This window comes from Phaseolus vulgaris, chromosome 2, assembly GCF_051622355.1.
Source record: "Phaseolus vulgaris cultivar YP4 chromosome 2, ASM5162235v1, whole genome shotgun sequence".
NCBI lineage: Eukaryota > Viridiplantae > Streptophyta > Magnoliopsida > Fabales > Fabaceae > Phaseolus > Phaseolus vulgaris.
This window is the reverse complement of record NC_143499.1, coordinates 47082188-47107500: the sequence shown is the minus strand read 5'-3', so window position 1 is coordinate 47107500 and position 25313 is coordinate 47082188. Positions and strand designations below refer to the sequence as shown.

At 30.2% G+C, this 25313-nt stretch overlaps 5 protein-coding genes across 5 annotated transcripts; 3 read left to right on the top strand and 2 right to left on the bottom strand.

Moving 5' to 3' along the window:
• Positions 1-445: 445 nt before the first annotated feature.
• Positions 446-1375, top strand: LOC137809817 (subtilisin-like protease SBT2.5). Its single transcript, XM_068610888.2, has 3 exons — positions 446-635; positions 735-882; positions 1021-1375. The coding sequence occupies exons 1-3, from the start codon at positions 559-561 to the stop codon at positions 1081-1083; spliced, it is 288 nt and encodes a 95-aa protein (XP_068466989.1). The 5' UTR covers positions 446-558; the 3' UTR covers positions 1084-1375.
• Positions 1376-8313: 6938 nt separating this feature from the next.
• On the top strand, positions 8314-11031 carry LOC137812725 (alpha/beta-Hydrolases superfamily protein). The gene is made up of 6 exons (XM_068614900.2): positions 8314-8517; positions 8602-8663; positions 8887-9019; positions 9408-9480; positions 10058-10123; positions 10578-11031. Exons 1-6 carry the CDS (start codon positions 8387-8389, stop codon positions 10788-10790), a joined length of 678 nt encoding a protein of 225 aa, XP_068471001.2. The 5' UTR covers positions 8314-8386; the 3' UTR covers positions 10791-11031.
• Positions 11032-11757: 726 nt separating this feature from the next.
• On the bottom strand, positions 11758-13255 carry LOC137812724 (uncharacterized). Its single transcript, XM_068614899.2, has 2 exons — positions 12238-13255; positions 11758-12081 (listed from the first exon to the last, which is right to left on the bottom strand). The coding sequence occupies exons 1-2, from the start codon at positions 13090-13092 to the stop codon at positions 12076-12078; spliced, it is 861 nt and encodes a 286-aa protein (XP_068471000.2). The 5' UTR covers positions 13093-13255; the 3' UTR covers positions 11758-12075.
• Positions 13256-21408: 8153 nt separating this feature from the next.
• Positions 21409-23193, top strand: LOC137812716 (putative WRKY transcription factor 41). Its single transcript, XM_068614888.2, has 3 exons — positions 21409-22005; positions 22118-22246; positions 22360-23193. Exons 1-3 carry the CDS (start codon positions 21677-21679, stop codon positions 22985-22987), a joined length of 1086 nt encoding a protein of 361 aa, XP_068470989.2. The 5' UTR covers positions 21409-21676; the 3' UTR covers positions 22988-23193.
• On the bottom strand, positions 23047-24131 carry LOC137812717 (1-acyl-sn-glycerol-3-phosphate acyltransferase). Its single transcript, XM_068614889.2, has 3 exons — positions 23686-24131; positions 23564-23581; positions 23047-23484 (listed from the first exon to the last, which is right to left on the bottom strand). The coding sequence occupies exons 1-3, from the start codon at positions 24029-24031 to the stop codon at positions 23306-23308; spliced, it is 543 nt and encodes a 180-aa protein (XP_068470990.1). The 5' UTR covers positions 24032-24131; the 3' UTR covers positions 23047-23305.
• Between the last annotated feature and the right edge of the window lie 1182 nt (positions 24132-25313).

The following is a 25313-nucleotide window of genomic DNA, read 5'->3' as shown; positions in this document are numbered from 1 at the left end:
AGAGCACCAGCGTACTTAGTAATAACGTGTCTGGTTGAAAGAACAATGTGAATGCAAATTTTATGATAAGAAAAATAAAGATTATTATCCTTTTTATTCTCACTATAATAAATTAGAAGAGATGTTGTCTCCACCAAATGAAAAGAATGGTAAATAATGGTTAGACGTAGCTGCTCTGAATAAAATAAAGACTAAAGTTCTGAGTTTTCATGCAGAAACCCGTGAGAGTTTTTTTTGTTTGACTTTTAGTAATACCCTGAACATGTAGAAGATTATTAGGACCCAAGTGTGAACGATGGTGCTTCGTAGCAATTAAGAAGTAACTTGATTGCTATTGGGCACAGCACCCAAATCAGAATCTTCGGTTTTTCTATTACAAATCAAACTATAATTTTCAAATTATAAAGGAAAATGTTTCTTTACAATGTCTTTTTTTTTTCTCTTTGTGGTTGGAAAGTGAACTCACCCTTTTGTTGTATAAATAGGTAGCTATAGTGCAGCATGAAAGTGCCACTGCTATAATAATCTTCCAAGGAAGGAAAAAAAGAGATATTCTTAATGGGGAGCACAAAAATGGAATCCTACTTTGTCTTCATGAGCTATGATCCTGAATACGAGAGACTTCGAGCTGATCGGTCTCTTCTCTTCTCACTACTTCACTACTTCTCCTTTCTTTCATTATAGCAGTAACAATACTTATCTCACTTTATGCTTTTTTTTCTTGCTGCTGCTAGAACCAAGAGAGGGACACATGAGCTTGATTTGTATCTTAGTACAAAACATGATGAGCTCTTAGCAACTACTCTAGAGCCAGGAAGCTACAACAAGACATCTTCTTTGGTCATTGTTGATGGTTTTGCTGTGGAGATTACCCAGGATCAGGTAATATATACATACATGTATATAAATATATACTTGTTTGAAAAATTCCCTTCAAATGTATTGTTCTCTTCTTTTGATAATGTTTCTGGCATCTAATGTTGGTCCTTGGTGTGATAATTTGCAATCATTTCCAATCAGGCCAATGAGCTCAGATCTGCAAAAGGAGTGAGGGTTGTGGAGAAAAATGAAGAATTAGTCTAGTGTATACATATATATCAGTGTTTTGAGGATAGACAAAACTCCATGATTTTGATTTTGTGATATAGAGTTGTTCACTACAAGAAATATTATGTTAGTCTTTCTGCAGGTTTTTTTGGAGAGTCACTAATCACGATCAGTCATTTTGACTCTCACTGCTATCAATATTTCTTATAGTGCTTGAAAGTTTCTCATTTGTGTAATTTGCAAAGAAGATGTGAACTCTGTACGCATGTTAGATGTAATGTGTTATGGAAAATTAACCAAGATATATTAGTGTTGATTATTGTGTGCATGTTTTCTGTTTTTGAAATAGATTTTGGATTTTACTTGTAGCATTTACTTAATGATTAAAGAAACATGCCATGTGTTTGTTTAATTATGAACAAAAAATGAGACCTTTTTTTCCTTCCATGTAAGGTGTTGATGTGAGCTAAAGGAGAATTTTTTTCATTCCATTCATTTTTGTCCGAAGAAATCACAGACTTTTCTTTTTGCATAAGAATGTGTGCCACGACCATTACAAACAAGGAAGGAAAATTATCATTTTACATCCATCTTTTTCTTTTATATTTACTTTATAACCCCATTTAATAATAAAATGTTATATTTAACTAATAAAAGTAAATATAAAAAAATTTGAAATAAAATAATAATATTTAAGGTTATCAAACTATATCCTACATAAAACTAGCTTCATGTTATTTTATTTTTATTGTTAAGAATGAATGCAAATAACAGAGATTTTAAACTCGTGGTACTTCAACCGAGTTTGATTTTTTTTATTACTTTATGTTTATTACAAAAACTTATTTAATTATAAACATTGTTTAATATATATATATATATATATATATGATCAATTTAGTAATTTTTATCGAAAATATTTTAAATATAGCAAATGATTTTCTTAACCATAATTTAGCGCAAAACTATTAATTAAACTCTACATCTTATTACCATTGTGTTTTAAAAAAAACACTAAATATCTATTATTTTGAAAAATTATATATATGACACTAAGAAGTTTAGTTAAATTTAAAATTCACTTTATAATATCAAAGTTATTTACAATACATAACGATAATGTATTAACTACATGTTAGTTTAAACTACATGTTAAACAATTTGATTAATTTCTTAATAGATATGTCTGGAGATAACTTGCTATCTTTAGTTATTTTAAATGACTTTCATAAGATTAAAATATATATTTAGAGTGCCTGGCTACCACGATTTGAGAAATTTGAATTCAATTTTCTTTAGCAAATCATATATTTAGATAAATTTTCCATGAGTTTGCTGCAAAATATTTTTATATAATTTGTTCCCCACCTTCCTTGTTCATCTTTTATAATTTCATCACATCACTTATTTTAGTTATATCAAACAAATTGTTAATTCGAGTGGTACTCACCTTGAAACCATTAAATAAAATTTTGACTTTTTAATGTTGGGAATAAAATAGTATAAAATAAAAAATTTAGAAATTTAGAAATTGATGGATAATTTCATTAAAATGAAAAGTTAAAGTTGATTGTAAAGAATTGATGAATTTAATCGAGAGGAAGTGATTCCTCGAAATTATAAATGTGAGAGAGCTTCCACTTTATAGGAGTTGTTTGACCATTTAGCATATTTGAAATAAAGAAGGATGAGAACTGTACGAACTGGAAAAACAAAAGTACAAATGCAAATTTCCAAGTCTCGACTAATATTGCTAATGGTAACCACTTTTGGCAAGAAAATAAAAGTACCACCTATTGTCATAATTTGCTTCGTATTTTCAGCAAACTTCGTAACAAAAGCTGCTCACATGCACGCATCACAACCTACACAATTTTTATTTTCTTTCTTCTAAAAAAATTTCCTCTTTAATAATAATTCATTATTTTTAAATAAAATAAAACACTTTAAGAATGTCTCAACTCTTATATAAAATTTTTTTAACTCAATTTTAATAGATACTACTGTGTTAAGTGAAAGTCAAGACCAATTGGACTGGACTGACTAGACACCATGTGTTTTAGTGGGTGAACTTAATTATTGTGTCTTCTGTATAATCTCTATTTAAGAGATATTTGTGTTGGTAATAAAATTGTAACAAACAAAATGAAAACCTAATTAGTTGTCCGTAAATATAAGAAAATGATAAAAAATTGTAAGAAGAAGAAATGATACCAACATCTCTTCTTCTTACCATTTTTTATCATTTTCTTGTATGGTATCAGAGTCATTTTGAACCTATCCTAACGAGTATTTGTTGGGTTTAGCAGGTCACCCGCTATCGCATAACATATATCTCCACGCACGAGTTGGTAGCTTCGACGTGAGGGGTGTGTTCGAGATCCCACATCGACTATAGATTAGGACATTTCATTGTATATAAGTGGTGTGCAAACCTCACCTCATGAACCGGTTTTATGATATTGAGTTAGGCTTAAAGTCCACTTCATAACAAATGTGTAATTGATTATTTTCTCTAATTAATTCGTAATTATGTGTTGATTCTACATAATTTTTTTCAATACTTAGAGTACCTCCTCCAATAACCGAACACGATATTTACTAATAATAGAAATAACTCAAACACTAAAGAATCATAAATATGAAACCAAATCTGCCAGAAACCTGCAGTGAAAGACACCGAAACTTACTAAGAATTAATTCTTAAAAAAGGTGATTGCAGTTCTTTATAGAAAGATGCAGGAATGAGTGTTGGTAGGGGTCACTTACATGAATAATGAGAGAATGACCCATGTAACACATTTCTACCAAAAAGGAACCTATTTTCTCCATCAATCTTGTATTTGCACAGCATTAGGAAGTACAAACCACAGGGGGACAAGGCCTGCACCTACCACCACCCTCTCACTTTATTGTGTTTCAACATTAACATATTCTTCAAGAAAAAAATCATCAATAAAATAGTGACATGTTACTGTTTTAAATTTTTAGAAAAATATATTTAAAGAGAATCATTAAATAAAAATTAAATTAAAAATAAAAAATAATTAATCACTGTATGAATTAAATTATATATTATTTTAGAAAAAAATAATAATTGTATCTAATTATAAAGTGGTTTTTAAACTAATATCTAACCATTAATTATTAAGACTTTATTTACTAATTACTTATATTTTAAATTAGTCTCTATTAATATTTTAGAGACAAATTAACAATATTAACAGTTAGAACCTTGATTTAAGATTTAGGATTTAAATACCAATGTAACCGTGCTGCTTTTTTAAAAGCAGCAGACCCCACCCCCACCATTCCTTTCTTTCTTCTTCTTTATTTCAAATCACTTTCTCTCTCTACCAACTTCTCTCCTCTCCCTTCTCTCTTAATTTCTCACTTCATACCTCATTTATTTTAGAATATGATCATACCACGCCGTAGCAGAGGAGTTAAGGAACATTTCTACCCGATCATATTTTCAAACAGTAAGTTCATTTTTACTCCAAATATCCTTTGTTCTCTGTTTTTCCTTAAGATTTAGTCATCAATCTTTGTGGGTCAGTTGAGAAGTTTAATCCTCTCAACTTATTTTATTATATACTATACTGAATTTTTGTTCTGTTTGGATAACTTGCATTAGGCCCGTAAATCTTGAGTCTTATCCATACTGTGAATAAAATTCTAGAAGTTGCTTGGAAAGCAAGCAATTGAGGTAAGAGAAACTAAATTTAATTTTTTTATAGCACCCTAGGAGATCTGAATGCGAATGGGCCGTGGTCCCAATATTGAATTTCTCTTGTAGGGGTGTTATTTGTTTATATATTGTGTGTTTGTTTATATATTATTTAAAATTTATAAATATTATATTTTGATAGTTTGAGAGTTAAATATTGTTTTTGACGTTGGAAAAGTTCTGAAATGATATGCGTTTTTAAATGTTATGTGATTGAATGATATGTATTATATACGAATGATGTAGATTGTATGAAATTGATGTCATACATTTGGGATAATGTATGAGTTGTTGTTTGATGGTACGTTAAGTATGAAAAGCCTATGTTTAACGGATATCCTCTGGCTTCACTAATGATCTAAGTCATGTAGACTAAGATATTAGGTGGTGAGAAGCTGGGAGAGAGTTCATACACACCGGGTCCCACTGTTGACACTCGGTATTGGATGTTTAAACTTACCCTGATCCTTTCTATTGGATTCGTTGGTAATCTTTGGGATATGTGTTAGTCTTTGGTAGGGGCATACTTAATGAGTCTTCTGGAAGACGAAGTGGGATTGAAATGAAATCCAATGATTGTGATTGAAAATAGATCCATGTGTGGTCTATATGAATGATGGAATTAGTATTGGAATTTTACATGAAATTACTAAAGAAATGTTTATAAATTATTAGTCTAAATTGGTTCTATTTCCATGAATTGTTATGGATTTTCTTTGCATTAGCTTACCCTTGCTTTTCTTGCTGTGTTTGAACTGCGATGACGAGCAGATGATCTTACAGGTGTCGGAGGGTCTGAAGAGCTTTAGGGTGTTGATTTTGAAACCTGTATTGTAAATATTTATATTTCTATAAATCCTAATCATGTATTAGAAATGTTTTGAAAAACTCTAAGTTTGTATAGAAACTGGGAGAACTTTTATTGTAATAGTTATATGTAAATTATGGGATGTTACACCAATTTAAAAGCTATATTATAAATTTTTATTACTAATAAAAACTAGTTTAAATTTCAATAATTTTTTTTTAATTTATAAGATGATTTTTTAATTTACTCAATATAATAACTAATTTTTTAATATTTAAAATTAATTTTTATTTCACAATTTATTTACAATAATAATATAACTTTAATGTTAAAGATAAATATAAATAATACAAGAATAACACAAGTATAATGGTTTGAACGGAATTCATAATACGTTAGTTACATGTTAGCGTTTTGAATGATCAAAATATTTTTCATCACTTAAACGAAGAAAAATTGATAAAAAAAATTACATGCTAATGTTTAAATATTTTAGAAAAATATAGTATGAAGGCCTGAAATCTTGAACTGATAAATCCAGAAAATAATTAACTCTGCCTTTATTTTATGTTGCCCCATGAATTAAAAAAAAAAAATCGTATTTGGAAAAGGATGAAAATAGAAGATTGTTTTTCCCTAAAAGGGAGGGTCATGGTCAGCAAAATCCCTCCCACGATTACAATTTCTGTGCCAAAGAACATTGACCGATAAAAAAGTAATTTATGATGGGTAAAAGTTAAAAATACTTTACATGCATTAGGTGGACTTAGAAAAAAATTTGATAGGACCATAAAATAAGAAACAGATATAAAAAATAAATCTATTATTTTAAAATTAAAATGAAATAATTACAATCTCTAAAAATTCAAAAATTATTTAGCTCTTGTTCAGAAATTATAGAAAAAAAGCTGAAAAGTGATGGAGGCATTGTATAAACATGTCTTAGGCATGGTGAGAGAAAAGACGAACAAGAACACGTGAAGAAATTAAAAACCATAACTGCGAAAAGAGAGAGGAAATATCTTAGCACAGCAAAAGGTTTTGAAAACACTTTATGCTGTGTCTAAGTATTTTTACTGAAACTTCTCTTGGAGTAGAAATACGAAGAGAACTTTTTTTTTTTTTTTCAAAGCAAGTTGAGATTTATTGATGATATTATTTCTAAGTTAAGTAAGAATATTCCTACTTTTAAAATTTGGAAAATATTTTAGGATTTAATTTAAGGTATATTAATTGTTAAGAATGTTGTGTATATTAATGTTGTTAAAATTTTCCGGGAAGATTTATTTTTTTTCAAAAAATCTTTGAATCTTAGATTCACTTCAAGAAGTTACAGAAGAAAGTAATATTACACAATTTTTTAAAAATTTCTTTTAGCAGGAACTCGAGTTTTTAAGACCTATATCTATAATATTCCTTGCAGTTGTCTTCTGTTAATATTTTTTTAATTAATTTACTCAAAAGTATTAATTAATCAGTTAAAAATATTAATATTATAGATTAAAAAAATTAGCGGGCAACCCATTCTTTGATTAGATGGGTTAGAATTTTCAGCCCATTAAAGTGTGACAAACTAAGGTATATTTTTCTGCACCCCAACACTTTTCTTCTTGCACCCCTATATTTTGTGTAATACAGAATTATCCTTTATAATTTTGGATGTTTCCAGAATAAAGATTCTGTAAGCAAAAGGTATTTCCGAAATAGGGGTTCCGTAAATAAAATATGTTTTTGAATAGAAAATTGAAGACAAAAAATAATTTCAAAATATTTTTTCCGAAATATATTTTTTTAATTTCTGAAATGATAAATTCACAATTCATAAAATATGTTGTAAAAAGTATGTTCCAAAAATATTTTGGAAAAAATAATCCAGAAGTCATTGTTAAAAGGGATAAAATGGTCGTTTTGGAGAATGATGGGGGTACAGGAAGTCATTTGTTGGGGTGCAGGAGAAATAGCCCAAACTAATTCATCTGGCCTCCTTTTTTATAGATTGGGTCAAATCAAAGTGAACTCCACCTCTTTCTTGTCTCTGAATAAATCTTAATTTAATTCCTTTAATCATTCAATGCTGGTTAGGTTTAAAAAGCTTTATTTTTATGAAAGAAATAAATATTATAAGGACAATTTAATTTAGAGTGTGTGACTTTTGTAACACATAAAATTAATCTTTAAAATTAGAAACACTTCATTAATTAATTTAGTACATAAAATAAGCATTAACTAATCAACCTTATTTCTAACATCATAAAATTATTTAATTTCAGACTCTGAATATCACATCCATGATTTATTTTCCAAAACAAGATAATCTGATGACAAAACAATTCCGAAATTAATTCTGAAAAATGAAGTGTCATAAAGAGTAATTTCTCTATCTACAAAATTTTTCTATACTTGAATACTGATATATTAAACCCCAACATATACTTAAAAGTGTAAATTATTATTCACTTGTAATTAACTTAGTTCTTGAATTTGGTAACTTCAAATCCTTTTGGTTATAATGGTTGGCCCAAACTGATTTACAAATAATAAAATTAATGGCATTGAAGTTGGAAATTAAACTGATAAACACTCTATGAATCAAATAGTTAAATAAAACTATTAAGCATGGTTTATTTTTTATATTTTTTGAAAAACATTTTAAATAAAACTTTCTAAAACACCGAAGGTTTACAGTGCAATCTACGCGCGAAAATTAGTATTTAATTAGGCAGTGAAATTTCGCGGGTTTTGGTTACGCTTACAGAACACAACTGGTTTTGATTCATTGGGGATTTCTCTGTTCCCAAGGCATGGATTTGTCACGTCCTGCAAAACGCCGTCGTCAGAGTAAAGACGTTGAGAGTGAAGCATCAACGTTGTCACCGGTGGTGATCTTCGCTCACGGTGCTGGTGCTCCTTCCTCTTCTGATTGGATGCAAAGGTTACTCTTTTAATAAAATCGAAAAAGGGGTTAATTCTTATTATTGGTTTCATTGTTAAAGATGTATCTCTATTTTTGTGATAGATGGAAGAACATGTTAAAAGAGGCACTGCATGCTGTTGATGTTGTCACCTTTGACTATCCTTGTGAGTTTTTTCTTCTGTATTCCATTTTTTTTTTGTTGGCATTAAAAGGCGCTTAAACCTAAATCATAAAATTTACTAGTAATATTATCACTGCTCACAACGTTATTGACAATTTTTTTTATGTATAAAGTTGTGACCTGTGAGTGATCTCTAGTGGAGTGAACCCCCTGATTATTGTGTTGTGTTAACTCTGAATTTAATTTAATGGGTTTGCCATTGCTAGACATGTCTGGAAAAAAGAGAGCTCCTCCTAAGGCTGAAAAATTGGTGGAGTTTCACTCAAATATTGTGAAGGAAACTGCAACTACGTACCCTGGTCATCCCGTGGTACTTGCAGGCAAATCAATGGGTTCAAGGTTGGTTCTACTATATAGATGTGTGTGTTGTGTATTTAAAGTGGACAGGTTGGAATTGTCGGTTTTAGGAATTAAGGAAGACGAAAAAGATAATGGAGACTTTGATAACATTTTCTTTAGTGTTATAATGTGCTAAAATGTGACAATGTTGTTCATAAGATGTATCTCTAAGCCTAACAAAATAATAACTAAATAGTGATGTATATCATGATATATTAGGAAATATGGGAACTAGAAAAACGAAGAAATCACAAGAGATCATCAAAAGATACATTAAAAATATTCGTTATCTTTTAGATATTGGACATACGGCTTAGGATGTCCCAATTAGGGGGCTTGGTGTCAAGTTATTTACGATGTCATGGATCTTGTGTTTTCTTGGTTGTAGAGTTGGTTGCATGGTGGCAAGCATGGAAGACATTAATGTTTCTGCTGTAGTATGCTTGGGCTACCCATTAAAGGTTTGTTGTTCCTTTTATAAACTGATTGCATATGTTTTTTTGCTCCTTTTGCCTTGGGGGTAGTAATAGTACCGAAGAAGGTTCCCAGCTATTTGTCTATCTTAGGGTATTCTCCTTGCCTCATTTTTTATTTTCTAGATAATTTAAAATCCAATTATCTATTTATTGTTGTTTACTCATGAATCTCTTATTTTTTTTAATATGCCCCGTTCATAAGCATTTTGCTTCTCGTGTCATTTTGGTCTTTCGCTAGCCATCAAATTAATTTGACCAATTTAGTTGATGAAATTGTCCTCCATGGAGCATGTGAGGTGATAATCTGAATCCAATAATCTTTACTCTGCTTTTTTTGTGTGAATATTTTCCTTTTCCTTTCATGCTGCCATGCTGTATCATTTGCACTTTTGATACTCAGTTTTCTTTTTGAGCAATTGTTGGCATGCCACATCTGCAACATTATAGCTGGTGCATTGGTTTTCTGTGGGTGTTTTGGTAAAACAGTGATTCCATTAGAACTAAAGTACGGATTTAAAATAACATAACTAAGAATGACATTGTTTAGTTGCTAATAATGCAGGGAATCAATGGTGCAGTTAGAGATGAAACATTGTTACAGCTATCAATTCCTACAATGTTTGTACAGGTAGTTTTTTCTTTTCTAGTTTGTCATTAACCATTGTTGTATGGTATAGTCTTATAGTCAACATTCTCGAATTCCATTCTTTTAGGTATGTTTGGATAGGTTTCTCTATAAGTATTTATAGGACGGAAAAATAAGAAGAAAAATGAAACGAGGTTCTCATAAGTTAAAATTAACTTTGTGTATAGGTTAAAAATAAAAATTTAGATATGAGAGAGTTTCTATAAATTAAGTCATGCATAAATTAATGTTAATTTATGAAGAACTTGATTTCATGTTCTTTTCTTATTTTTCTTTCTGTAGGTATTTATTGAGAAACTTGTCCTGATATAGACCCTTAATATATTGTCAAAATTTTCATATTCTATCAGTATGGGTAATCTGTACGGTGCGCAGAAATTGTTGATGTTATCCTAATTAACCTTGTGTGTGTTTATGGTTTATGTGTCTTGTGCAGGGCAGCAAGGATGGTCTCTGTCCACTTGAGAAGTTAGAAGCCACTCGGAAGAAAATGAAAGCACCCAATGACCTGCATGTCATCGATGGTGGTGACCACTCTTTCAAAATTGGTAAGAAGCACCTGCAAGCAAGCAATTCCTCCCAAGATGAAGCTGAAAATGCTGCTGTGCAGGCCATTGCTGCTTTCATTTCCAGGTCTCTTGAAGGATGAAGAATGTCCCTACAATTTGTTACTTTTTAGGATATCAAGGTTTGTATGTTCGGATTGTTGTATCTTGTATGGTAGTAATATAGGTCTTGTTCTTGTAGGTGGGCGGTAGTTATACTTTGTGGAATTCGGCCTTTTTCTTTTTTTGTTCCATGTTAGTAGAATACACATCAATTATTGGCCGCTGGAATTGATTAACCTATTATGACTGTTAGTTTTATATGTATATGTTTTTGCGTGTTTATATGGGCGTTTTCATCTTGGAAAATCACGTTTCTTGCCATGACTTTTCTTTGGATTTTTGTACCAATATAAGCGTGTATTCCATCGTGATGTGCATTAAATGTAATATTCGCGTCAAAATTAGTTTAAAGAAGCAGAAGCTGTATATATTTTCTTTTACAGACTGCATCAATTTTGACCCAATGAAATATCAAACATGCACTTGGAGTAATTCCCTGGTGGGAATCATAAGAATTGATTGACTCCAATGAAACATGATTTTGTTAAAACAGATGTTTAAGTATTGTTGGGTATTTATTTTTGCCTCAACCTTGGTTTGACTGTTGGACTTTAAGTGATTAAAAGTAGCTTTTGCATTAGGATGAAAACTGCAAACTAAATTTATAACCAGCTTGTTCTCAGGATGAAAATATTCGAACGTAAATTACTTCACTTGAAAATAAATTTCATTCAAAATTGATTTTGAAAATTCTCATCCAAACCATTTGGAGCAATATTGATTTTGCTTGAAAAAATTTAAACCATTATTCTGTTGTCTAACTGATGCTTTTGCAATGAAGAAAAAATCCAGCTGATCTATGCGCCACTTTCAAAAATATCAAAGATATTTATGTACCCATATTCAAGACCACCTATAAAAGTGATTTTTATCTACATCATAAGCATTCATGGTATGAAAGTCAATTGTAAATGTTTTTGAAACATAAACTAGTTCACTTAAATACGCTTTTATCTAAAGGAAAATTTGCAAAATTAAATTAAGTTTGCTTACAATTTTCCAAACATTAATCCAAATACAGACTAGGTAACGAAGGGACTGCTAGGTCCTGTGCTGAACAGACCAGTAGTAACTTCAGCTTATATTATTTATCATTTATCACAAGACACACACAACCAAGTGACCTTGGAATTTATTTCTCCCAACTATTTGGGCACGAAAACAGTATCATCAAACCATAAACACACTTATTATTTGTAAAGATGTTATTTCCTTTCGTTGAACAAGCTTTGTTTAGTTGCTTCCTGTTTGCAGCTTCTCGTTTCATCATTTCTGCATGCGCAATAAAAGAACAGAGAAGTCAAGAGTCATCAACAAAATCTTGTTCTAACCAACATGTATGCATTCAATGTAAAATATTTTCATTTCCATGTAATATTTTTTAGGATAGACTAGAGTACTCTTCTGCATTTAAGTGCATATAATCACCTTCGTCTGTGGGCACTTTTTACACTTCTCATCATCACTTTCACTATCACTGCTGCTGCTGCTGCTGTTTTTGCCTCCTTCATTGTTGTTATGGCGGGACATGCCATTCTTAATCCTCCGGAACAAGTTCATATCCTTGTTATTGTTGTTGCTGCTGAGCTCTCCATTCCTCTTTCCAAGAGGCCCAAAGCATGAGGTAGTGGTACCATAAGGATAAGAGTCCTCGTCCGTATGGGTGATTTGTGTTTGAACCATGGTAACTGTGATCTGGGTTTTGGAGACCCCATGTTTTTTGCCCTGTTGGATCTGAGTTTGGCCATAGTGGTGAGTGTCTGTTTTGGTGCCATTGTGGAGAGTGTCTATTTTGGCGCCATAGTGGTGAGTGTCTGTTTTGGTGCCATTGTGGAGAGTGTCTGTTTTGGTGCCATAGTGGAGAGTGTCTGCTTTGGTGCCATTGTGGTGAGTGTCTGTTTTGGTGCCATTGTGGCATTGCGACTCAACCTGAGTTTGGCTGTAGCATTGAAGTTGAGTTTGGTTGCTTCCATGACGGGCATGCTGCCCTTTGAAAGCCTTGCTTGTTATCTCAGATAACTTTTGGCCAAAGGAGCTGTGTTGGCTTTTGGGTTGGCAAACTTCAATTGCAGTATTATTGGGTTTGGATTGGCAAGCTTCACATGCAATATTATTGGTTTTGAGAGGGTATTTTGGTTGGTTAACTTCAGTTGCAGCATTATTGGATTTGTGTGGGCATTTTGGTTGGCTAACTCCAGCTGCAGTATTATTTGGTTTGTGTGGGCATTTTGGTTGGCTAGCTTCAACTGTGGCACTGGGTTTCACACACTGAGCAGAGGCCATTGCAATGGTTTGTGTTGCTCAAATGTGATTTGTTTGTTTTCTTGCAGTTGCATGGTGGTGTATCAAGGGCCTTTTATTGGCATGGCGAGGGAGGGTGAGGCTCTTCCCTTCCCTCTATGGTGGAGAAATAAAATAACAATTCATTTCTGCTTTCTTGAAATATGCTCTCAAGTAAAGCAGGGTTATCATTTTATCATCCAACAAAAATGGAACTTATTCTCCACAACATGTAAAAAAATAAACTAAGTGAAAGAACCTAATTTCATGGCATTGGCAGCACCACAGATCTCACAGGCATTTTGATTAAGTTCCCACTCAATTTGTGGACCAAGAATTCAAGAAAATAAAAAGCTAGTATGGCATAGCATAGCAAAAGTAGTTTATGAATTCATTGAGAATCGTAAACTTCGCAATCGGAGCTTTAAGCAAGTTTCCTTCAAATTTTTGAGTTAAAAACGATTCGATAAGTTTTATATTTGTATTGTCAGAATCAGAATCTCAATTATTGATTCAAAGCACACAAATTGTTTTAAGCAGCACCTCAACACACTTTGATTTAAGTCTTAAGAGCTAAAAAGTTAAACTACACCAAATTTAAGAGAGAAAAATAAAAATAGAAACCGAAATTAAATTCTTTATAAATTAAAATCAGTTTATACATGAATTAAAAATAGATTTTGAAAAAACAAATAGAAAATAAGTTCTACAAATTAGTTTATAAATTAATTTTAGTTTATGAAGAATCTGATTTCCTTTTTTGTTTTTTAATTTAATTTTTTTTTCTAATAGAAGTTTTTATAAAATAGTCGTTTAAACATATCCAAAAAAGCTAAAGAACATTTTACCTTTTCGTATGTTTTTAATATATGTCGAATAGAAGTTTTTCATATTAATAGAAACATTTTAAGATTTCTAATTGTTGCTTATTTATACTTTTGTGTAAGTCCTATTCTTCGTAACTTGATCATTGATAAAATTTATTGGAACAAGGTGTTCATGTGTTGTTTGTTAATATTGAAATCTAGAGTTTGATAGTATTGAATATGCTTGTTTTTCTACAACTTTTAGGTTTCATAAAATCCAGCTTAAAAATTTCTTATCTCATTAAACTTAGTTTAACTTAGTGTTTATGGATCATAGTGTTATTGAAACTGTGAGCAATGCAAGTAATATAATAATAATAATAATAATAATATGTCAGATAATTATTTTTTAAATTAAAAACTAAGTATACACATTTTTTCTTGGTTTTTAAAATGAATGTAAACCGTATTAAAATTGAGTGAACAATAATTTTATATCCATCTTATTCCAACACGTTTTATTTAAAATATCGTAAACAAAAATATAAAACTTAATGCATACAAATCATTGCCTTAGTTTTCTATTTTTTTTTAAATAATAAGAGTTTCTTTATATTTTTTTTTAAGTAATAAATTATTATTAATATTTTTTTTTCGTCTTTTTCTCATTTATGAGATGATTCATTATTTACACAGAAAAACCTCAATAATTATTACGTAACTATCACCACTTTACACTAGTGCACATGTAATAGTAATTTTCCTTTCTGACCAATAGGCACACACATTTCAAGTTCATACTTTCTTTTTTATATTTTAAAATAAATTAATTTACTTTAATTTGGTGACATGTTGTTTCAATTAATTAATATCAAAACATATACAAATAAATAAAATAAAATATGAACATATGATTATGATTGAGTAATTGTTTGAATTTTTTTATCATGTTCTTCATATTTTAATTAAAAACACATAAAAATGATATTATTCTATTATATCAAAATATATTTGAAAATAACATAAAATCAATTATCCAATTATCAAGATCATTTTCTCCTGTACTAATTTAAATATACATATATGATTTTATTTAACTAAAAATACATATAAATATATAAAATACTATAATAAAGAACATATGGATGATCAAACATGATAGAGGCAGGTATACCTGAACCAAACTTAAATTTAAGCCTTAATGAAAAAAAGTTATCATCCAAATAATATTGAATTTATCAGGTAAATCATCAAAACTAAAAATAAAAACATTTCTGAATTCATAATAATTTCTCTATCTCTTATTAGTAATAAAATATGAGAAGAGTATAATTCATAATAATCACCACACATTTAGGCACCTAAATGATTTATTGAGGGATTAGATTCTTCTTTGTTATTTTTATTTATCTATTACAAAGTATAAGTACTTTTTAATCACCACACATTAAAGATCTATAACCTTTCAGATGCATAATTATTAAGATACTTGAATACCATTTTATGACTTTTAAATTCGTATAAAATGATTCTAATAGTATCTGTAATATATAATTATTTATATACAAGAAAACATCTAGAACATGAACCTGGATGCTGCTTTGCACACTAAGGACCACTACCAATAAAAAGGGAGAACGTTAACATAAACAATTTTTCTCCTGTTAAATATATTATTTAATTATAAATTTATATTTTATTATATTTCTTTTTGTTAAAGCGGAAAGAGTTATATACTTGATGTGACTATTTTAATAAAATATTTATATACGGGTGGTGTACGTTGAGACCAAACAGAGTAACCAACATTTACTTGATAATCTAATAAATTAATATTTTAAATTATTCAATTTATTTTTTAATTTAAATATTATTACATTATTAATATTGTAGGCGTTGTTGTTGAATTAAAATTAAATTTTAGTTTCGGTAATATGTTATACTAACATATTAAGAGAAATTTCTAGAGTTTTGTTGTTGTTGAGAATAACACAATAAGATTTGTACTGGTTTAAGTTTTGTCTTTTCTGTGTTGTGTTGGGTTATTCAATCAGACACTATAAAGAATTTAACAACAAAGAGTTTTATTCATAATGGGAAGGTCGATCATATCACACTTACATGCATTTATTTTTAACATATCTCAATCTCGGACTTGCACCATAACAAAGGTACAAGGTTTATTTCATCAAATACATTATTGATGTTTATTTATAAGTACTTTTATCTATAAAGTTTTTTGGTTTTCTTCAAGATCACACACATTGACCCTCCGAGACTGAGTTCTGATCCTCATCATCCAACTCCAATTATTATTATTATTACTAGAACATGCTCAATTTCAGTCCTGCATAAAGTATCAGAAATCAAGTTAACTCACTGCATCACACTACAACACAACCAATATAATATTTGATATAAAAGTTACTTGCCTTCCTCTTGCGGCAGTTTTCATTGTCACTCTCAGTGTCACTCTCACTCTCACTGCTACTGCTGCTGCTACCGTCGCGTTCTGAAAAGCGATTCTTGATATTCTGCACCAGACCTTTCTTCTGTCCCTTCTTATTTGTGGTGTCTTGGGTTTTTGTGTTGGTCAGTGTTTTGTTGCAACTGCATTGTGTTGCAGTTTTGGTGGTTGGGTGCCCTGAATGGGAATGCAGTTTGGCTTGGGAAGAGCATTGGGTGGTGTGTTTGACCTCATTGGGGTGGTTATGGTGCCCTTTGAAGAGCTCAGAAACCTTCTGACCAAAGGAGGGGTGCTGGTTTTTCTGTTGGTAGTTCTGTTGGTAGGTTTGTTGGGTGGTTCTGTTGCACTGTGCGGAGGCCATTGGTGGTAAAGTGTGGTGTTTCTTAGTAAGTTGTTTTGTTTGGTAGTTGGTGATGATTTGCAAGGTTTGAGAGTAAGTAGTTCTTATATAGAAGAAGACATGCATTGATTTTCGTTGAGTTCCATCACTGAACAAACATGGAATCTCCTTTTTCTTGGTGGGATTAAGAATACTGCAATGTTTTCGTATCATATTATATTCTATCATGTCACTACCTTTTTTTTTGCATTTTTTCTCCACCGAATATGTACCAAATTAATTTCCTGCAGAGGATCAACAAAATAGAGCAGAGGCATAGCATCTAATATATATATTATTTAAATTAAAAAAATTATACTCACACTTTTTTTCCTTTTCTTTTTATTAATTTATATAAAAAATTTAATATTGTATTTTTTAATGTTAGTATTCCAATAAAATATAATTAGATATTGTATTATGAATTTCATTTGAGTTTAACAATGATTTATTTTTGTCAAAAAATATATTAACTATTTTACTACATTTTTTTTTCATTTACGAAATTCAGGATCAAATTTATTTAAAATATTCTAAATCCATTTCACTCGTACAAAGAATGCATTACTATGAATTTCTCTCAATTGTTATATTATATGAATTGAGAATAATAGAACGTAAAGCAAAAACTTAAAAGACACGGGCAATTAATATGATCGGTCAATATAATTTGTCATATTTTATGCATTTTTATTACTTAAATACAAAAATTGTAGAATATACTATGCCTAACATATATAATCGCTTTTAGAAATTTTTTATTTATCTTTTTTTGTATTTATATGCATCTCAGAAATACTTTTAAAAAATCACCACAAGTTTGTGTTAAAAAGACAGTTTCCTTTTAGTATCATCTTTGGACTATTTTACGTTGTGTGAGTGAAAAAATCACAAAAATAGATAAATAGTATGTAAAACATGATTTTGTTTTTATTTTTTAATTAAAATAATCGAAGTTGTGTTTTAAAATTTAATTTTAGATTTTATTTTATTTAAAAAATATCGAAATAGTGTTTTGAAAAATATTTTAATATTTAAACATAAGTTTCAAAATACGATTTTTATTTTTTAAAATTATATTTTTATGAATTTTTTAACTAATTTACCATGAAACCTAAATTAGCCTTCAATTTTTTTGAAACAAAAACTACATCTGCTCCTTAATACAAAGACACTTCTAAGTTTTTTTTTTCCGAAAAGTTTATATATGTTGTAACATAATGACGTACCAATAAAAATAATTAATTTAGTTGAATTTAATTTTTTCTACTAATGTATTAAATTAACTTTTATTATTAATAAGTTTTAAAATTCTTTTCTCATTATTCATTAATAAAAAATACAAAATACAAAAACTCATATTATTTAGTAAAAATAAAGATAAAATTATAAAATATTTTAGCAAAAGGATCACTAATTTTTTTCTAAATTTGTAAAATTAACAAATATTTCTTTTGCGTGATTGGAGGCGAATGGAAGCATCTTGATTCATACCAATTATTGGAGCTGCTGAAAGGCATATTAATATGGGTGAGATGATGCATAAAACAACAGTTTATTCATACTAAAATTTATGACAAATTTTCATAGAAAACCTATGATAAATAAATATTTCATTTTATGGTGTAATCAAAACCATTTTTCAGATTAATGATAAATGATCTACCTTTTGACTTCTATTTGTGAAAAGTTTTGAACACTTAAAAGAGTTTAACTTTCAATTATGAACATTCTAATTATAATAAAGCCAAAGTGGAAAACTGTGAATAATTTGGCAGCTAGAATGTGTAGACCCTTTTATTCAAAGTCTATAATAATGAAACATTCAAATGTTGACTTTAAGAAACACAATGCAAAAAAATTCTATGGAAAGCATCATTTCCATTTAAACCTTAAAAAATAATAGAAAGCAAATGCTAACAAATAGATAATGATGTTTGGGTTTGAATTCAGAAGTTACTCATGTAAGTATGTGAGAAAGAAAGCTTTTAGTTTCGAACAAATTTATCAAGCTTTTGGTTTTGGACATATTTATAATTACAGTTTTTTTCTAGTTTAGTCTATTTAATTCAAAAGCTAATGAAACAAAATTATTATTATTATTATTAATAAAATAAAATATAAAAAATTCTAAATATATAAATTCAATGATATTATTTATTATAAATCATAAATAAAACCTAAAAAGTTCGAGAAGTGCAACTCGACGAAAACTCCGTAATGTGCACCTACAAAAGACTTTCTGATATGCTTAAGTCAATAGGAGTACAAAATATAAATTTTTAACTTTAAATCTAAGCTATATGAGACTCTATTTACGACATCACCGGAACAATATATTAATATATGACACAATAAAATAGATCTAGAAGATTCTATTAAATTTTGAACTTGAATATTGATATTTTTTATATTTAAAATATCATAATATCGATGAATTTTATTGTTTTATATAAGAAAGCAGAACTATCTCAAACTTCCATAAGCACATATTTTTCTCCTAAAACCCCATATGCAACCAAGAAAGTTGCATATCAACCCCTTAAACCTTATATACAACCCAAAAGAAGCTTTCACCAATTGATCTAAGTAACCAATTAATAATTTAAAAAAGTAATAAACTAAAATTTACTTTTCTATTTCATAATATTTAAAATATAACTTTAAATACAATTGCCACCGTTTATGAACTTCAAAACCTTTTGTCTAAAATTCATAGAAACACGTCTTATATTTTAAACTTATAAAAAACAGGAACTAGCCGCAATCTATTAGTTTTTAAAGTTATTTTCTTAATTTCTAAAAAAAAAATCAAATATTTTCTTATCATACTTATGATGCGTTTTAGTAGAAAAATTGAGGAACCATCGTCATTAAGAATGATGATCTGGCGTTATGTTATTTAATATTAATATTTTCTATTTTTGTTGTGTTAAGTGTATTTCAAAAAAATTGTACTTAATTATTTAGACTTATACGTAAGTTAAGATGTTTGAAATCTAAGTATTAATTAGTAATTTAAAATATATAATATACTAATTTGAATTAATAATTAAAATGTAACATTAAATCAAATGTAACTTCAAGAATATATAACCTTAAGTGCGTAAAAATATTTTTAAAATAATTTACTAATACAATCATTTTATAATTTAAATTATAAAAATAATTATTTGCATAGATAAATTATTATATTTTGTGTAATAAATTTAATATGTATTGATATAGTAAAAAAAATATTTACTCGACAGTTACTGATATTTATTTTAGATGTATGTAGAATTCGAGTATATTTTGTCATCTCTACTCACTTTTTTCTTTCTTTCTACAAACACACCCTAAAATATCTCTCAGTAAATTAAGATAAAAAAGGGGTTTTTCAGCTTCATTCATAAGTAATATAAACTTGTTTTACCAGAATAGTATTAAACTTCATTAATATACTCTAAAGGTATCATAGTTGCTGTTAAATATGTGTGTAGAAAACTTAATAATTTTAAAACTATTTTTTAAATCCAATTTAATTTATTCTAACGTGTAATATAGTTTTTAAAATATAAGTATGGTTACAATATTACATAATCTAAAGTATCAATTTATCAATAATTTAGCATGCCTTATTATCATAACGTTTCAATGGATACACTTACAAAATTTATGTTCTAAACAAATTATTCAGAAAAATAAGTGTTCAGTACTTTGCTATATTACTATTTTAACAAACTAAAATGATGAGTTAAATTTATTAGAATTCATATTTTTTTACGTAATGAGCCTGTCATACCCCTATGCTTATAATTATATTAAAATTTATTAATCTAACCATTCATTTAAGAATTTTCATTGATAAATCAAATATAAAAACTTTCTAATAATTTAAACAGTATTTAACCCTTCATTGTCTGATTTTAATAATACATCTTTAAAAATTGCATTATTATTATTAGATTCAACAAATTCCCTTTTTAAAAAAAGTTATTAGGAAAGTTTGCAAAATATATAATTCTCATGTGAATCCTTTTCTTTTTCTTTATATGTACACACAGAAGTTTTTTGCTATCATGTGTGAAGTGTGAAATATCTATCCATGTCGGAAACCTGATTATTTATGATTGGCAAAGAATCACATTTTTCTCCTTCACAAAATTAGCCCTGGTTACTCAAGATATCGAAACTTGTTTACACTTAAAGAAACCTAATAGATGGAGAAAAATGTTTTGAAGTAATTAACATAAAAAAAAATAAAAAATTGAATAATAAGATATTTGATGATTGAGAGCATTTGGCATGAAGGCAAGAAGCAAAGAGTATGAAAGTGTGTATGTATTTTATGTTGACTTAGGCGAATGGTGAGAGAAAAAGAAGCAAGAAATTGAGTTGATGAGGTTTGAAAATTCTGTGTTCTGGTCCCTCTCTTCACTAAAATTCTTCAATAATTAAATCATACCTCGCAGGAACATCAAAATATCATTAACCAATAATAACTTAACCAGATGAGGTGGACTCGGTCAGATTTCCTATTCTCCACACTTTCCACTGACCAAATATCGGTCTCAGCTGAAAAACTCGCTTTTCTCAGTCAAACTTGGACTTTCAACTCTCCAACCTTTTGCTCCTTTTTTCCAACTCAAACCACCCTTTATATACAAGGACTTCATTCACCCCAAAAAAACCATACCTTAACCTCATTTGGATTTCCTCCTCCACGTCAAACCACAAACAAATCCTAATTCTGGCTACGTCCATGGTCATTGTTTACTATAATACTTCACCACTTCACAAATTTCTTCAGCTTCAAACTCTACTGCAGAAAAAGAAACTATTGGTTCTAGATCCAAGTGCCTTTCCAGAGTAGAAGTGAGACTGTTGGGCATGAGATAAACATCAAGCACTGTCATCTCCTATCATTGTCACTATTATTATAAACAACACAAAATGGAGAGTGAATGGAGCTGGGAGCAGAACACACTCATCAATGAGTTAATTCAGGGGATGGAGCTAGCAAGGAAGTTGAAGGAAGACTTGAGGATGCCGTATTCAGTTGACTCGAGAGATATGCTGGTGCAGAGGATAGTATCTTCTTATGAAAAGGCTCTACTCATTCTAAGGTGCAATGCACCAATTTCTGAGTTGCAGGCCACGAGTCAAGCGACTGCAACTTTGTTACCAGAGTCCCCAATATCTGTCCATGGAAGTCCTCTGAGTGAGGATGTTGATGGGGCCATCAAGGATCACAAAGAAATTCAACATGATGCAAAGAAAAGGTGAATATTACTAGACAGCCTTGGTAGCAGTTTTCTGCCACATAAAACATAAACTATGTCTGATTATTATACTTAAAATCCTAACAAATTATTTATTTTTTATTGACTTCAGAAAGATAACGCCCAAATGGATGGATCATGTAAGAGTGAGCTGTGATAGTGGCCTTGAAGGGCCACAAGATGATGGCTACAACTGGAGAAAATATGGTCAAAAAGACATCCTCGGAGCCAAATATCCCAGGTGAGGGGATTTCCAGTAATCATGCTTTAGAAGATAATGATAAATATAATTAAGGATAAAATTGACTTGACCAAGGGCACCTTCTAATTCACAACCCATTGTATCACTTGCAGAAGTTACTATAGGTGCACCTTCCGCAACACACAGGGCTGTTGGGCCACGAAGCAAGTGCAGAGATCAGATGAAGATCCCACAATATTCGACATAACCTACAGAGGAAAGCATACCTGTTCTCAAGGAAACAACACTGTTTTGCCACCTAAGTCACCAGACAAACAAGAGAAGACACACATTCATAACATTGACATTCACCATGCACAGGCATCACAAGAAAGCCTTCCGAAGTTCAGAAACATCATGTCTGTCAACACAGAAAAACTAGACAATGGAGATACGGCATATCCTTTCACTTTCCCTTCGACTTCATCTGGATGCATGAAACAATACAACCACAGCTTTATTCCTTTGACCCTTGAGAATGAGTACTTCTTGAGCGATCAATACCAAACGTACCTGTTATCTCCAACAACACCAGAATCGAACTATTTACCATCTCCAACTTTCCAGATTAATGAGTTTGATGGAATCTACAACAAGCCTTATTCAGAATCAGATATTAACGAGATCATTTCCACCAACACATCAGCAACCAATTCTCCAATTCCCGATTTCAATTTCTCACTTGATCCAGCGGAAATTGACCCGAATTTCCCTTTCAACACCCCAGGATTTTTCTCCTGAATGGAACACTATAAGCATATAGTCTTCCTAAAATAGGACAATTCCAGACAGATGTAGAATTTTATAATAAATCAGCAACTGCAGCACTTATAAATGTCATTGCTTTTAGTCAATATTAGAATTACAATTTTGGCACAGTTTAGCAATTAGTAGAATGTACTTTCAAGTTAATAGGAGCTCCAAATTTGCATTGCTATTTGGTACAACCCAAAGCCCCGTCTTTAATGTTCCATTCCATTCCAATTAACGATTTAATTACAGACTGATCTAACAATATTAACAACAAATTACTTCAAATATAAACCGGTGTTCCTTCTTTTACTCCTCCAAGCTTGAATTAGGAGTAGATGAAGTTTCATCGTCTCGTGAATTTCCAATTTTTCTGAGACCCTCTCTGAGGCCCAACACAATGAACAAGTTAGTGAGAGTTAGAAGCGACTCAGCCCCGCCATGTAACCAGTCGACATTGGACAAAGAAGTTCCATAATGCACCTTGGCTGTAGTAAGGAACACAAATCACACACCCATCTTCTTTAAATTGAGCATCATTTTTGAAGAAATTAACTTAAAACTCACCGTAAATTCCAGCTGGTACTGTTCAATTTCGCGGAGCCATGACAAAAAAGATTGAAAACATATGAAATCAGATAGGGTAGTAGAATTGAAGCAACGAAAGAGACACGGAGAGAGAAACTGACTTGTAGCGCCGACAAAGGCGAGCAGGAAGTAGAAGCCAAAGAGGGTGAGGTTTGGAGCGGTCTTGGACTTGGTAATGAAGTATAAGAATCCGATGTAGGGAAACAAAGAGAACGCGAAAAGCTGAGAAGCTATGCTCTGTGAATCAATGGTGGGTGCCCATGGATCAACCGGCAACGGCAACCCGCACACGATCCCTGCTCTTCTTCCGTTACAAGGGTTCCATTTGGTGCTTCCTCTGAGGCTGTTTAGGTGGCCCTTTTGCAGAAAGCTGGTTGGAGGGTTCAAAAAGCTGGGGGCTTTACAGAGGGACGCCAGGGGCAGGGACAACGACAACGACAACTTCATGGTACCTGCAATTTCACTACTCTCTCTCTGTTCTATCTCATCTCTTCCTTCATGCAACACCACCGCCACAGTTCAATTCCGCAAGCTGTTTCCCAAATGGGCTGGGCTCCTTCTCAGTACCATCAAACGCCTCTATTGGGCTCGTCTTTCTTTAACACAATTATCCTTTTCTTCCTGTCACCTCTATAAATCACACCAAACGATTTTGTTCTTAAAGAATACATTATTTATTCTACGATAAAAAAAAATTGTATTTTTTCTATTTATATCTTTCGAATTAAATTTTACATAGATGAAGTTATTCAATTGATGAAAGTCAATGGAGATTCATATGACTTTGTTTATGGTTTGAAATATAATATGGTATTTCGGGTCATATGAATTTACCCTGTCATACTAGATGATGAGATATTGAGATGTTTATGTGTATGGTTGTGTGGATTCACAATGAGTAGTATGACAGGTGCATGTCTCGGGATTCTAATTTCAATATACAAGTCTTTCGGAAGTAGAGTCAAGTATCTGAGTATGTGAGTTAATAAAGATCTGATATGAATAATGTGGATGATAGTTGTGATAAACACTTGATGAATTTGTGTAAATTATGAGAATTTGATTGATTATGTTTGTTCTTAAAAGTTAAATTTATATTAGAATTCTTAAAAATAGCTAGCTTACTGTGCTTTGATTTGTGTTTGTTTTTCTTTAATCTGTGATGATAGTGTTAATTTACACGGGAGCAGATAAAATTGGATGAAGTTGCAGGTAACAGAGCTCCTCAATGAGCCGCTAGAGGAACATATGTTTTTATGTTGAATGTTTGTAAACTTTTATTTATATATTAAATCCTTATGAAGATGAATATCTTTTTAGATACAAATATGATAAATATGATAAAGTAGTATATGTTTATTTATTAGTTAGATATTTTTTGTTTTACTGTTATCTATTATATATGGATAAATATAAGGATGTTACATTTTCAAAATCTTTAGATTAAAAAATCTGGAAAACACTTTCATATTCAAAATTATTTTTCAAAATTCATAATTGGGAATGTATTTTTCTTTTAAAAAAATATTCTGAATTATAGTGAAGATATTTCTAATATGGAAATCACCTAAACCCAAAATTATATAAATTACAGTTTTTTCAGATGAACCATTCTAAAATAAGAAAACATTAATAAAATAAAAATTATTTTTATTTTTTAAAAAGTATAGGGTGCAAGAAAAACTATAAAGGTGCAAGAAGAAAAAACCCAAGTCACATATCATTTCTT